The following is a 13,279-nucleotide window of genomic DNA, read 5'->3' on the forward strand; positions in this document are numbered from 1 at the left end:
CTAGGAGAAGAATAGTAGAGAGGAAAAGGCAGAGTTCTGCACAAACATGATCACATGACTAACAATTTCAGCCGCACCTAACTATCCACCGCCATCTTCTCTTTTCCTTCGAGCTATCGAAGCTCGCGGTCTATTTGCAGTTGGAAGAAAAATTAATATAACCACCTCCATACTGGACGAATTTCGAAAGCTCAGACACATCAACTCCTTTCTTACTCAATTCCCATAGACTTTGAGCATTTTCGCATTCCCGGAAGTGTTCTATGAATTCATCATAGGAGTACACCGCGTCTAGCAAAGTCGAATGATCCATTGGTGCAACTTTTGATGACCTTAACCAGTGAGAATTCTCTGCAGAAATCTGGCAACCACTGCAGCATCTTCCATTCTGGATGACACCGCTCTCAACATCGAGATAGGGTAATGAAGTAGTCACCATATAGCCTAGTATTGACACTTCATTTGACCGCGGCACTCCCGTCTTGTCCTTTCCTTTGCCTGACGACAATCTGCCAACAAAGTCTGTTGGCATAATTTGCATCTTCGCCTTTCGCAAAATCCCGAACATCGAATATATTCCAGGAAATGACGTCACTGTAGGCACCAAGCTGTATAGGCCTTTTTTCAACTTGAAGCGTTTTTTCATAACAGGAACCGTTGAGACAGAGGGAAGACGACCGAGACTAATGCAATTGAAACAGCACCTCATAAACGATGGGAGAAAAATAAAGCCACCAAAGGAGTCACAGACATAACAGTCCCTTGTACAAAGGACTTCGAACAAGTCCGAGATCGTGAACCAAGACGCAATTTTGGTTCTCAGTATAACGCAGAGGGAATCAAGAGCATATAAAATTGCCTCTTCGTAGCCAGGTATTGTCTTGACGATCTGCAGCGCACGGCGATTGACATGGCGAAAATTGAACAGAGACCGGATATCAAGTCGGGAGCATATATCATACAAAACCTCAAGTGGCAGGAGCTGAAGACTTCCCAGCGTTGAGGAAGTAGCATGGATGGTTCGAAGCAGCCACATGCGCATGTCTGCGAACGCCTTGCTTTGGCTACGGCACCTTGCCTTAAGAACCGTTAGATCGAATTCCCGTCGGTGATATGAAGCGATATGGATGATATCCATTTTTCGCGCTTCTTTGAACTCGTAGCATTTCGCTTCTTTGTGTCGTTTGGTTTCTGTAAAATGTTGATTGAGAAGTCCGGTGTTGATACGGCCCGCGGGTTGTGGTGGTCGAATTTGTCAGATCCGTGTGAATGGACTTGAAATAGTGACGACAGGGTTCGGTTTTCCCACTCGCCTACGATGCCAATCTCCTCGTAAGTCACGTTCATTGTACCACTCCAATTGTTCTGGAATTCATCTTAATCAATGCGCAGTTGTTGGCTGAACATCAAAGACCCGTCCTAATGATAGCTCGCTGCGCTCACAGATTACTAGGTCCCTTTCTATCGGCTGTTTAGTTTTAATACAAATGGCCGAGGAGGCTGATTCAATTTCACAAGGTCGGAAGTAAAAGCAGACTGAAGTCTATAAACACAAATAAAGAGGCAAGAGCATCATTTAATTGTCATTCTCGTTCTCCTTTTCCTTTTTACTCTCTTCCGGCTTTTTGCTCTCCTCGCCGTCTTCTCCCTGCTCGTGATCTTCGGTCTCTTCCCCGTCTTCGGTTTCCTCGCGCCAGGGGTCTTTCCCCTCCACAATCTTTTGCAGTGGCAGGAAATGTTCATCTTCATAAATGAGATCCCCGGCAGTTTGGTAAACTCTCAGAATGTCAGAGTTTTGTTCCTCCGCGACCCTGACCATAGCTTGGATGGCATCGGTAGCAGATTCCTCCAGAGTTTTCTCGTTGGCCTCTTTTGCCGCCTCCTGAATTTCGCGGAGTCGCTTGAGCCAGAACAACCATCTCCATGGCGTGAATCTAGTCGGTGACCGCTTCCCAAATTCTGACTCGATGAAACAGCGGCCACCCTGACCAATCGTGCTGGGACAATCATTCCACGAGACCTCCGAGAGTTGCAGGAGATTGCAATCTGCCTCCTTGAGCCACGCAGTGTCAGACGGCAACAAATGCCTAATCTCCAGTGAATCCATGCTCCGGTGCGGATCCTCATCACCAGGATCACTGGGATCACCAGAGCTGCGAAGCACCTGTCTCTCCTCAAACGTGCGCCGAAACAGGACAAGGGCAACCTGGCACATTCTATCCTTACAGACGCGAGTAGACGCCAGCTTGGCCAAGAAAGAAGAAAAATTGAGGCGATGGATGCCCGACATTGCTCCGCAGTCGTTGATCCAGAAGTCAGTCATATCACTGACTAAGAGCGGTAGGTCATTCCACAGCGTGCCTTCGGTCATCCGGGCGATATCGATTCCGTAGACCCCCTTCACAGGCCTGGTCAACGGTCCCTTTCCTTGAATCCGGAGGATATCGAGGACCAGACGGTCGTGTTTGGGGGTCTCATGCGATGTATATAGACTGAGCTGGTAGTACATATACCATATATGACGAACGTAGAGTTCGAGGGAATCCACCCCATCTCCAACTTGGCAGTATCTGGAGGTGACAAACCAGGTTCGATTGAAACGGGCTGTTCCGCGCATCTCTTGAATTTCGCCCCGAGCGAGGCTTTGCCGCACATTCAGCCGATCATAAGAGATGCTATCTAACTCGCCGATGTCGGGGAAGCCTTTTGGCGACGGGCTAAGCAGGGAGTCGCGGAGGCGATGCATCTTGAAACGGTAATTGTATTTTGATAGATCAGTCGGGTGTAGAAATGAAGAGTTAGATAAGGGAGCACCTGTGTGATAGAACTTACAGGGTTTTAAAGCTCTGTCCGGACTCCGGAGTATTCACTAGAAGGTTCAAGGGGCGGCACTAATTCATTTTCAAGTCATCTCTAGGCAGCAGGATAGTAATTACAAGCAATAACTGGATTTTCTTTCTATATTCCACATTTGTAAGGCTAACTGCCCAGGTGCTCCACATGCGTTGTAGGGCCATCGTATGTTGTCGATCACCCGAGTCCCTGCCTCCCTGGATCCACTCCGTAGCTTTGATACAGGTATAGTAAGCTCAATGGTATTTTTTTATTATATTGCTGAACTTCATAGGTATATGTAGAAACATACAAAAAGTATCCAACAGTCCTATAGGAGTCCATTGAAACGTAATGAATAGAGAAACCAGTGTATATCTGATTCAACTCAGGATTAGGAAACAGTACTTTCCAAAAAGGCACTAAGAATGCACGAAGGCGTATAACTCAAAAATGAGATCAGAAGTGGGCTGTAAAAGGTACTAACAGGGTCTATTGAATGGAAGGATTCATACGTCACTAAGCATGAAGCTAGTCGAAACGGCTGTCCAACTCTGGCTCATTTTTAACCCAAGGAATTCGGTGTTGTTGTCAGTATTTCTGTTTCCATTACGGAGTACAAATTCAACGATTAAGGTGGGAATGAAATTCAGTAATATCTGCTATTCCAAGTACGGAGAGATTGAGCAGCTTTACAATTCGTTCTTTCAGTACTACTTCAATACTGTTGCGCACTACAATGTAGAGTCCAGACGAGAAGAGGGAGTTAATTCCCATGGGAGTTCTAGTTACTGAGGTGTGGTCCCTGAGGCCACTACAACTACGGATTTCCCGGCTACTTAGGAATTAATGAGAACTTACCCTGTTATTCGCGATGGTCGAAGAGCACTTGACGTAGCTGGTCTTTTCGCGATCATTCTTGTATCTGCATTCGTTCTTGGCTCTGAAGCATACCTAGTTGGTTGTTCCGAGTGGTTAGTGGCAATTCAAACGTGAGTACCTAAGTTATGGAATGTTTATGTTTACTCACTCCGTTGTAGTCGCGCAGGGCGCTGGATTCAGCTCTAGCATCGAGGCCGTCTGATACAGAATCAATGGGGGTGGCTACTGTGCCCATTGCAGCGCAGAGGAATAGGGTAACTTTGATGATTTGCATGACGAGGGGCTTGTTATAGTGATCTTGCAAAGAAGCTCGAAATGGTAAAAAGTCTGGACTGAGTATCTGAGAAGGAAGGAGTCTTGTTGATGGGATTGATGCTTTGGGGACTGGAATGGCGGGAAGCCGTCTGTTATAGAAACGATCCTGGGTTCCGTATGAACTCGTCTTGGGCAACACCCAATGACATTAATGTCTCAAATACTTGAGGATACTCGACTTCTTCGCTGGCACAACATTGTTACCTAGTAGGATTTATCTACCTATAAAATAGCGCTGTAGGGATCTTTATAATTCAACAATAATTGAATTTAGTCCTATGTATTCAATCGACTATGGAACCGAACAATCCGAAACCTGGGCGCATCCCGAGCCCTTCCCCAAAGCGATCCCGATGAGCCACCTAATAGCTTTCCGACAGTTGATTTTAGCCGAAAATTGAATACCAAGAGCTGGATTGATCGAGATTATGCCCTCCGTGTGCAACTTGATTGGGATTGGATAACGGAGGGTTGCGGAGTATCTTGGAGTTACCCTGAACAAAGTACATAGACGATCTTACGAGGTGGTCCTAAAACTCATAAACCACTAGGCCAGCCACCGGAATTAATCATGGATGGAGTGGACGATGTCATCACTTTTATCACTACTATCACTACAGATGAAATTGATCGCCGGCTTTCGTACGAAATGCTAATAGAGGCTCTGTCTCTTGACGTATCGGTTGATATATATTGGATAAAGCATCAATAGAGTCATGATTTTACTAGGCAAGGCACGACGACACGGTCCGAGGGATCTGATCAGCACTTGATATACTGACTCGTTCAGTCGTGTCTACAATGGAAGCTGGCTGCATTGCATCGTTAAAGGCGTTTCAATTGGAGATCCAAAGTGTTTGTATATTAGAAGGTGGAGAATATGACATTGTGACGATTGCTGGGTTGTTCCAGATAGTTTGAGACCTCGTGGAACATGTGAGAGGATAGAAGTCGATGCTTAACTAGTAACGATATAGCTATTCTTATACCGCAATTCTGTAGTTCGGGATCTCCGTCTCGGCAAATTGGAATTCTCCAAACAGCCTTCGAGACGAAACATGGTATGGCGTTTCTCGATTGGTAAATTATGCATATTATATAGCAACACAGCCCCCACAAGTACTCTATTGACAAGCATCAATTTTGCACCATGTCCGGGAAGACTGGTGGGCTCACTGCGTGGATAGCGGTACATAATTGCGGACATACCGAGCCAATCACTCGACCCTCATAGCAGCCGAAGTAGTCACTATAATAACTATCCCTGACAATGTCTATTTTTCAGCTCAATATGTCAAGTCTTGCGGAAAGGCTCATAACAATTTGAATTGCCATTAGAAACTTCAAGCCTAACCTATGAAGTTTCCGATGTGTTTCCCTGTAATGATGGCTCCCTCAAAAGAGAACTAACATGAAGTCCATGAGCGGACCTACTCATGTCACGAGGACCGCAAAAATGCTGATTTGGTGCTAGTGCTTATCCCAGGATCCTGCGACTGGCTCCCAAGGTCTCGGACTCTTTGCCGCTGGGCACAATGTAATATTGCGCACCATCTCCTTTTTAGTTATTTGCACCCCTATTGCTGATATTTCTTCTCTATGAATCGAATATACAGGTTTATCGTTCAGCGAAGGTTTCGATATATGCTAGGGATTACATTCAGTTCAAAATCGTACATAAACAATAAGTGGTGTCTGGCCTTCTTCGGAACCCGAAAACAAAATGGGGGCCAAAATCACAGAAAAAATCACATTTAATCACAGCATGAAAAGGGCAGCAGCGAATGCCGCACCACCGAGCACAACCCCTTCACCTGTAACAAGTGGCATAGCCGCGTTCGAAGTCGTAGTCGAAGTGGAAGTCGGAGTTGAAGTAGAAGCCGAACTTGAAGTTGCAGTCGAAGTCGCAGTCGGAGTCGAAGTCGAAGTCTGCGATCCTGCACCAGAGCTGGCACCAGAAGCCATAGTGCTTGTAGAGGCTACCTCGCTCGTTGAATCATTGGTAGGAGTAGCCTCAGCCTTGCTCGCCGCCGACGAGACCTGGGCCGAGTAATCGGTAGCCGTGAAGCGGACCTCCGCCACGCAAGAATTTTCTACCGTAGACCAGTTGGTGTCGCTGGTCGTGGTGGCCGTCTCGTAGAGCAAGGCTGTGTTGGTGAGTGCTTCTTTGTAGGCTCTCATGTCGATGACGCAGCAGTATGCGCCTTGCTCGTCGACGACCATGGTGCCGGAGCAGCATCTTGTGACGGTCCAGGTGTTTGAGAGCCAGCCTGCTGGGCAGGTGGTTTCCGCGGTTGAAGCGGCGGTCGAAGCGACTGACAGGGTCGCCGCCAGAAGAAGGGTCTTGAGGAATGTCATCTTGATACTGAGTATGAAGTAATGGTTTTGCAATTGTTGTGGAGAAGAGTGTGGAGGTGTGGAGAATGAGGGAATGACTAGGTTTTAATTGAAAGTAGGAAGAATTAAGATTACTCTGACACTAGCTCATATGATCTTTAGCGCCCGGTCCCCATGTCAGCCCCCTGAGGATGTACTTGATGTCTCAGCCCTGAAAGTGTTTTATAGGTTGACATGTCGAGCTAAGCCACAACTGGAGAAAAGGGGAAGCTCCTTCGACCAATCACATATAGCCAGGGCTATTTATTAGTAATTTCGGATCCACTTTGAGAAATCCCGACATCAAACCCGAAGGTTCGTTTCGACCACGTGCGCATCTCAGTCGCGATCAAGCATTGCTAGTGGAATCACTGCAGAACTCTTTCCCTATGGGGAATTTACGACTCATTTTAAATTTATGCTTATCTAAGGTGCACAAAGTACTTATTATTTCTAGTTCCACCTTTCCAGGTAGGGGAAAAGAGGGAGAGAAAGGAAGATACGGGTCCTGATAGTCAGGGTCAGGTGACGTGATCCGGGTATTCAACCTTAAAGAACAAAACAGCCGCTGTCATCGGCCCGAACGCAAGTTTTCAGCATATCTCGGCAGTGGTTCCGCAAAGTAAAGAAACACCGGACCGATACGTTCACCATCAAGATTCCGGCGAGATATGCAACCAGCTTTTGAAATGAGCACAGGAACATACTCATTATTACATCTTGATAATAGTGAAAACAACGGAAACTGAAAACTTCGATAAGGAATCGAAGGCTCTTTCCACAGTCTCTCGGTCTCCCTCCTCCTCACATCTGCCTAGCTCAATCATGGTTCTTCCTCTTTTCCTTCGCCGTTATAGCTCCAAGCTACTTGAGTCTCGAGATCCGATGCTGGTCATTTCAGGTCATCAGCAGGCGGATTGCTCTTAAGTCTCCCTTTCACTTCTCATTCACTTCTCATTCACTTTTTTTATTTCTCTTTCACAGTTACCTGGTCTCTCACTTTTCAATCCTATATCTCATCATTATACCCTCCCTAACTTCGAATGTTGCCTCATTATCACCTTCTACTGGATGATGGTAAACGGTCGAGGGGTCTGAGTATCATTACTCTGAAAGGCGTCCTTGAGCCAGGTGCCCGTGTCACCCTGGTTACTACTGCTTGCTACTCTGGAGGATGGGCCATTATTCCTGAGCTGAACAGTACTGCCATTACGGCTGCTGGTGCCGAAGAAGAATTCAACCTAGGGCACTTCTAATGCCTAGGGTATATCACAGAGTACCGACCGGACCTGTGGCTCGGTATTCGCGAGCACAATGTTCCAAGCGCTATCTAGCGCTACAAGTTCATCCCTAGACTCTCATCAGTCTAGCCAATCGAGCCACAAAGAGACCCTCCAGCTAGATGAGCCAACGGATCAACAAACTCTGACATATAATGCATTCTGCCAATCAGTGTTGGATACCTGCCAAAACAAGCTCACACGATTTAGCAATGACCAGCACTTCACCTCTAGTGCTCGGAATGGAATGGGAGTACTCGTGGACTGGAAGGACTGGAATACCACTATCTCACTTTGAAGACCGATGGAACGCATTGAAAGCCCATCCTTATACAGGACCAGAGAGTCAGCGTGCACTTCGAAACACCCGAATCAGAGAGAATATGTGTTTTTTTTCCTTATCAAATTGAATATTTATTCACTATGTAAGCCAGAAGTGGGCAGAATATATGACAGAAATTACTCTACAGCGGCAGAAATCATGGCAAAATCCATGGTCGCACCCAATCTGGAAGGCGGTACCAAAATTTCGGATCAGTGGGTCTAGATGCGCATTCTCCTTCCCGTCGGCCCGGGCCGAACCTGCTATGTCACGTGCCACCCCTTTGGCTTGAGGTATAAGCTACACCTTGCGAATGGTCCGTCATCCCATCATATGGAAGAATCTGGAAAACAAGCGATTCGAGATGAATCTCTCCGCCGTGAAGATACTTTGGAAGGTTTTGAGATAGATCGTCCCGAACCGACTTCCGAGATCCAGAAGACACAAGAGACGGACCAATTAATCGCGCAGATGACTACTCGATGGCTTCAAATTCATCAAGAATACATAACCGAGGGTTTAGGAGCTTACAATCCATACCAGGAAGAGGCCGTCCAGCGAGAACTAAGCAACCGTCCTACCGCTGAAAAGTGGTAGTCATAGGCTCGGATTCCGAAGGAGACGAATGAGGGGGGGGTCGTGTTCACGAGCGAAGGTGTATAGCTTGCACAAAATTGAAGATATTCATAATACAAATCTCCGTTTCCCTCCAATTTGACCTTGACGCTCTTCTTCCAACCGTACAAAGCTCCATCTCTCTCTAGTTCCGGGCGTTGAAGCTATTCATACCGTGCGTTAATGTATGCCTCTACGACTTGATCTCGACCCTTTCAAATGCGAGATACTAAAGCCCTAAGCTAAATTTGTACGATCGGAACATCTTCAAACCACCCTAGACCTGGGCACAGGAGAGTTATTTTGCAACGAGAGGGAAGATCTGATGTCTCGTTGATTTGAAGCTGGGGACAAAAGACAAAGATTCAGATGAGAAGGAAGAGAGGAAGAGGAAGAGGGAGGGAGGAGAAGGGGAAAGAGGAAGAGGAAGAGGAAAGAGAGAGCACAATTCACGTGGGCCAGGTGCTCTCTACAGCGTTCCTTCCCAAATCGATCTGCCTTGGGTATGTATACTCATTTCAACAATATAATAAATACACAATCAACAAAGGAGATGTTGGTTATCCAGAACAAATCAAGGAATATTTTCTATTAACCTGGCTTTTAACTGGTACTTTTTTAAAAAAGGTAATTCGGACAAAGAAGCAAGTACATTTTGTATGCAAGGTCCGTATAAAAGATACCTAAAGTCAGAGCCACTCTTGTCCTCGGTTGTGGTGCCGGAGGGGACTTGGTTGTCATTGGGAATGAAGAGAAAGATATACATACTGGCTTCTGGCTACAGACAAAGGCAATGTCGTAGTCGGCAACGAGGGCATTGAGGCTCTTGTTAAGCATAATAATTCGGGAACTTTGTGCAGTGGGGGGAATTTAAATCCGGGGAAGCGGGTCTGTGCGTTCACGATAGAATCAATACAACTTCATTTTCTTCTCTAAAAAAGAAAAAAAAATGGTGGCCTTCCCCAATTTTGTGTCACAAGTGATAGGCAGATCTACTCGTCTAAACCAACCGCTTAACGGGATATATACACGTGCGTTGTTAGCGAATCTCGACTCGGTCCTACCCCAAACGAAGGGACCAGGCGGGCCGACGCCTGTTAGGATTCCTTTTTTCTTTGAGAACTCGCCCTGGCTCGAACGCACGCTCTCACAGGTTCTGGCGGTCAACGGAAGGTACAGCCTTGGGCCCAGAGACTGTACCAACGGTCATATTCCACTGAGCTACGTGGGGCTTGGGGTGAAATAACTGCCCGGTCTGTTCATTATAACAGAGCCTTTTTGAATATTTCTAGTGATTTGATTGGCTGGATCTTGTTCTTCTCAGTTAGGTAATCATGAAGCTATTCAGAGTTCCGATGTAATTGCGTCTATTTCCCGTTCTTGAGGCTATCCCCATCTGCCTTTCTGAGGTAACTCCCACACCAATTCCCAATCCCCGTGGCTCACGGTTGAAGCTATTTCCAAGTATCTTGCGCTTTCCCCGTGACCTTCCTTTTCATTCCCTAACAGGATTTTGAAGTTGTTCCCACCTCTTTCCCCCCAAATCCAATTCTCATGATCTTTGAGGCTATTGCCTTCTTCCGTTTCCTTCCTTTCCACCCCAATACCATTCCCATTAATAATTTTCCGCGTTAACTGTCATTTTTTTGATTTTCTCCTTTCCCAACACATCGTGGCTTTACCTCTTCATTTCTTTTCCTCATACATCTTCTCCACACTCTTCCCCCCCCCCCCCCAATCAACGATGAGTAGATTATTTTCATGTACACACTCATCTCCCCTCCTATTTCTCTCACAAAATACATGGAAACCAAAATATCACATTGGCGGTCGTTATACTTCGAACGGCCGCTACCCGAAAACGGAAGGTAGGTGCCTGAGGATTGAGGCAATAGCCCCACTTGCGACTAGAAATGGACCAATTAATTCGTGCCTTTCAAGGGAATATATGGCCACGATGTAACAATGCTTGTTGCTTTTAAAGACAGCATTAATTACTTCGTAAATGAGATCTATCATTCAGACAGACATCGGATCTTCATTTCTTGCCTACACCCATATTACAATAGCTCGGCTTTTAGTCATTGATACTCCGCGGTGGTAAAACGTGATTTCTTAAAGATAACTCCGTACAACAGAGGGCCCAAGATGAGCATGCTATTGCTGTACTTCACACATATGCCAACAAAAGGAAAACAAAAAAAAACATACAACAGTGAGGATTCGCTGGTGGTCACCCACCCAACTACTAACTCACCGGCGTGTGGCTTAAGTACGGCTGAGCGGACGGGAAGCCCTGTTTTCCACACCCTATGGTCGTATGTACTTGATACAACAACAGATGGGAACATAAAGCAGCTGAGGATTACGAACTCTAGCCGTGGTGGAATGATAAAACGGCTTATTTCTCATTGTCACCATTGGGTCAGGTGACCTCTGGCCCTAGTAGTATAGTGAAGAGGGGACCCTGCCACGGGGACAGGGGCACCGACAGCCCTGCCTGCAAAACAGGTGTGAGAGCAGAGTCGTCACTGGGAGTAGTAGGGTGCTAGAGAGAAGAACACCGTAGGGTACTGAGAATGGAAAGGTGGAAAGGTGTCTGCGTTACTATCTATGCCTCGGAGTGCTTTTATAGTTATCACATGACTGCTTGGTCATCCTGCTCTGGAAACCCACCCCCACTGCAATATTAGGATTAGTTGATAATCTGGTTCCAAGGCATAGGATTCTGATATGTGTCAATTCGCCCAACTCGCTTGGGACTTAAGTAATTAGGTGGCATTCCTACTAGGTAGAGTTAGTCCCGTCTTGGAAAGCTTTTGGACCTGAACCAAACCGGCACCCATGGATGATGTTGACCGTCATTCCCCGTTTCAAGGGGCATGATAAATCGGAAGACGGATTCTACATGAACACTTCCAAAACATGATAGCCATCATGGAATAACCCTTGGCCAACTGGATTTTTTGACAACCCAATCTTGCGGCTGAATCCCATGTAAGCCTAGATCAGCCTAACAACGCTGACCCGCTCAACTAGCCAGCTCAGCAGGTCTCCGACCAACTCAAAACTCGGCCATGTCATCAGATCTGATCATTACCATGATAGATCCGGCCATCTGGGCAAAAGGAGTAAGTTCGATCTGACCACAACCCTTTGCTACCAGAAATCATCTCGCTTGGCGATATGTCCGACCAAGGCGGGGTTCTTGGCGCCTTTGGTGCGGTGCTTGGTTATATCGGAGCAGAGGCAGCCACTGACATCTGGTTTTCGTCGTTATTATGGCCCCAGCGATCATTGTCCCACTTCACACTTCGATCCATCCCAACCCTGGCTCTCCTGATGCCCATGGGGGGTCCTTTGCACAAAGCCGCTCTGAGCACCTTCGATATCGCCAACGCCCGAGGTCTCTTGAAGGGCGCCCACGAAGGCCACATGCTGGGCACTTCGTTCTTTGAGCAAACGGACTGGACCTACACCATTCGCGGTACTGCTACTTCCGAGCCCCGCGCAGCCCGTAACTGCATGTGGGCGCGAGCTCTTCATTACATGCCTATACCCGCCGAAAGATCTGGATCACTGGCAGGACTATCCCCTCCAGCCACGGACGCTGCCATCGAGAAGGGCATCCTCCCGCCCGCCGACAATGGCCGCATCCCCTTACGAGCGAAAGTCGCCGTCTACCACCTCATCTTCACCCCAGCAACGGCAGAAGATAAAGCCTCGCAGATGGCGTTTGTGCGCGAGAACTGCGGCCGACCAGGCTGGCACATTTACCTTAGCATCTTCATCGCCGAGCTCTCCGGCATCATTCTCTTTGCCGTCATCTACGCCATCGGCCGATCACTCTGGTGTCTTATTTGGCTAGCCCCGCTGCTCCTCCGCCTCCTGAGCGCCTTCTTCGCCCTCGACCACGAGCCCCTCACCCCTATCTCCTCCTCCATCTCATCGCCATCAACCACGCCGACAACCGAAGCCGAAGCACCTCGTGATTTCGTCCTGCACTTCCCCCAATCCCAAGGCGGCGACCTCATGCTGTTCACAGGTCTCCCAGCCCTCGTGCAGCAGTTCTTCCGACACTACGGCCACCCAGTCCGGAACCGACCCCGGGAGATTCTCCAGCTGAGCATTATAGCGCTTTTCGCCGCTCTATTTCCGCTAGGGTTGCTGGCCTCGACTCTCTGGATGCCGCCGCTGGTTCAGTACGCGTGGACCTGCTACCAGATATACATTGTCCTGACGATGCATATCGTCCGCTACACATCGTTTGGACGGGGCACGAGCACGGAATCTAAGATCGCTGATTATCTGGCGGATCGGCCGGCGATTCTTTTTGGGGAGAAGAGGAATGGGGCTGAGACGGTGAAAGTTAGTCTTATTGCGACGTATCACGCGCGGCATCAGGAGGGGAGGGATTGTTTGGAGCGGTTGGTGAGACGGTAGTCGTTGGTTTGGCTGCAGTGATGTCTCGAATGCAACTGAGAATTAGCCTTTTTTTTCTTTCTTATATTCGTTCCATCTGCATCAATAAATTTGATCTCGTACTAGCAGAAGCACAGCCAATAGCAGAACAGTGGGTTCGCTTAGTTTTCTAATATATAACCCCGCTTCTGACCTCGTCGCTCGTCTCTACGAATAAACACTACTACCAGCGTCT

General features: G+C 47.5%; 6 protein-coding genes across 6 annotated transcripts; 3 read left to right on the forward strand and 3 right to left on the reverse strand.

Moving 5' to 3' along the window:
• Nucleotides 1–1,576: 1,576 nt before the first annotated feature.
• N7518_003621 (DUF3632 domain-containing protein) lies at nucleotides 1,577–2,746 on the reverse strand (the record flags this gene model as incomplete). The annotated part of the gene is made up of 1 exon (XM_057184548.1): nucleotides 1,577–2,746. One exon carries the CDS (start codon nucleotides 2,744–2,746, stop codon nucleotides 1,577–1,579), a length of 1,170 nt encoding a protein of 389 aa, XP_057045998.1.
• Nucleotides 2,747–3,652: 906 nt separating this feature from the next.
• N7518_003622 (uncharacterized protein) lies at nucleotides 3,653–3,988 on the reverse strand (the record flags this gene model as incomplete). Its single annotated transcript, XM_057184549.1, has 3 exons — nucleotides 3,653–3,667; nucleotides 3,694–3,786; nucleotides 3,863–3,988. 3 exons carry the CDS (start codon nucleotides 3,986–3,988, stop codon nucleotides 3,653–3,655), a joined length of 234 nt encoding a protein of 77 aa, XP_057045999.1.
• Nucleotides 3,989–5,787: 1,799 nt separating this feature from the next.
• Nucleotides 5,788–6,387, reverse strand: N7518_003623 (uncharacterized protein; the record flags this gene model as incomplete). The annotated part of the gene is made up of 2 exons (XM_057184550.1): nucleotides 5,788–5,843; nucleotides 5,973–6,387. 2 exons carry the CDS (start codon nucleotides 6,385–6,387, stop codon nucleotides 5,788–5,790), a joined length of 471 nt encoding a protein of 156 aa, XP_057046000.1.
• A 1,061-nt stretch (nucleotides 6,388–7,448) lies between these two features.
• N7518_003624 (uncharacterized protein) lies at nucleotides 7,449–7,661 on the forward strand (the record flags this gene model as incomplete). Its single annotated transcript, XM_057184551.1, has 1 exon — nucleotides 7,449–7,661. The coding sequence occupies one exon, from the start codon at nucleotides 7,449–7,451 to the stop codon at nucleotides 7,659–7,661; it is 213 nt and encodes a 70-aa protein (XP_057046001.1).
• Nucleotides 7,662–8,340: 679 nt separating this feature from the next.
• On the forward strand, nucleotides 8,341–8,604 carry N7518_003625 (uncharacterized protein; the record flags this gene model as incomplete). The annotated part of the gene is made up of 1 exon (XM_057184552.1): nucleotides 8,341–8,604. One exon carries the CDS (start codon nucleotides 8,341–8,343, stop codon nucleotides 8,602–8,604), a length of 264 nt encoding a protein of 87 aa, XP_057046002.1.
• Nucleotides 8,605–11,808: 3,204 nt separating this feature from the next.
• Nucleotides 11,809–13,065, forward strand: N7518_003626 (uncharacterized protein; the record flags this gene model as incomplete). The annotated part of the gene is made up of 1 exon (XM_057184553.1): nucleotides 11,809–13,065. One exon carries the CDS (start codon nucleotides 11,809–11,811, stop codon nucleotides 13,063–13,065), a length of 1,257 nt encoding a protein of 418 aa, XP_057046003.1.
• Between the last annotated feature and the right edge of the window lie 214 nt (nucleotides 13,066–13,279).

This window comes from Penicillium psychrosexuale (assembly GCF_028828465.1).
Source record: "Penicillium psychrosexuale strain IBT 29551 chromosome Unknown utg000002l, whole genome shotgun sequence".
Classification (NCBI taxonomy): domain Eukaryota; kingdom Fungi; phylum Ascomycota; class Eurotiomycetes; order Eurotiales; family Aspergillaceae; genus Penicillium; species Penicillium psychrosexuale.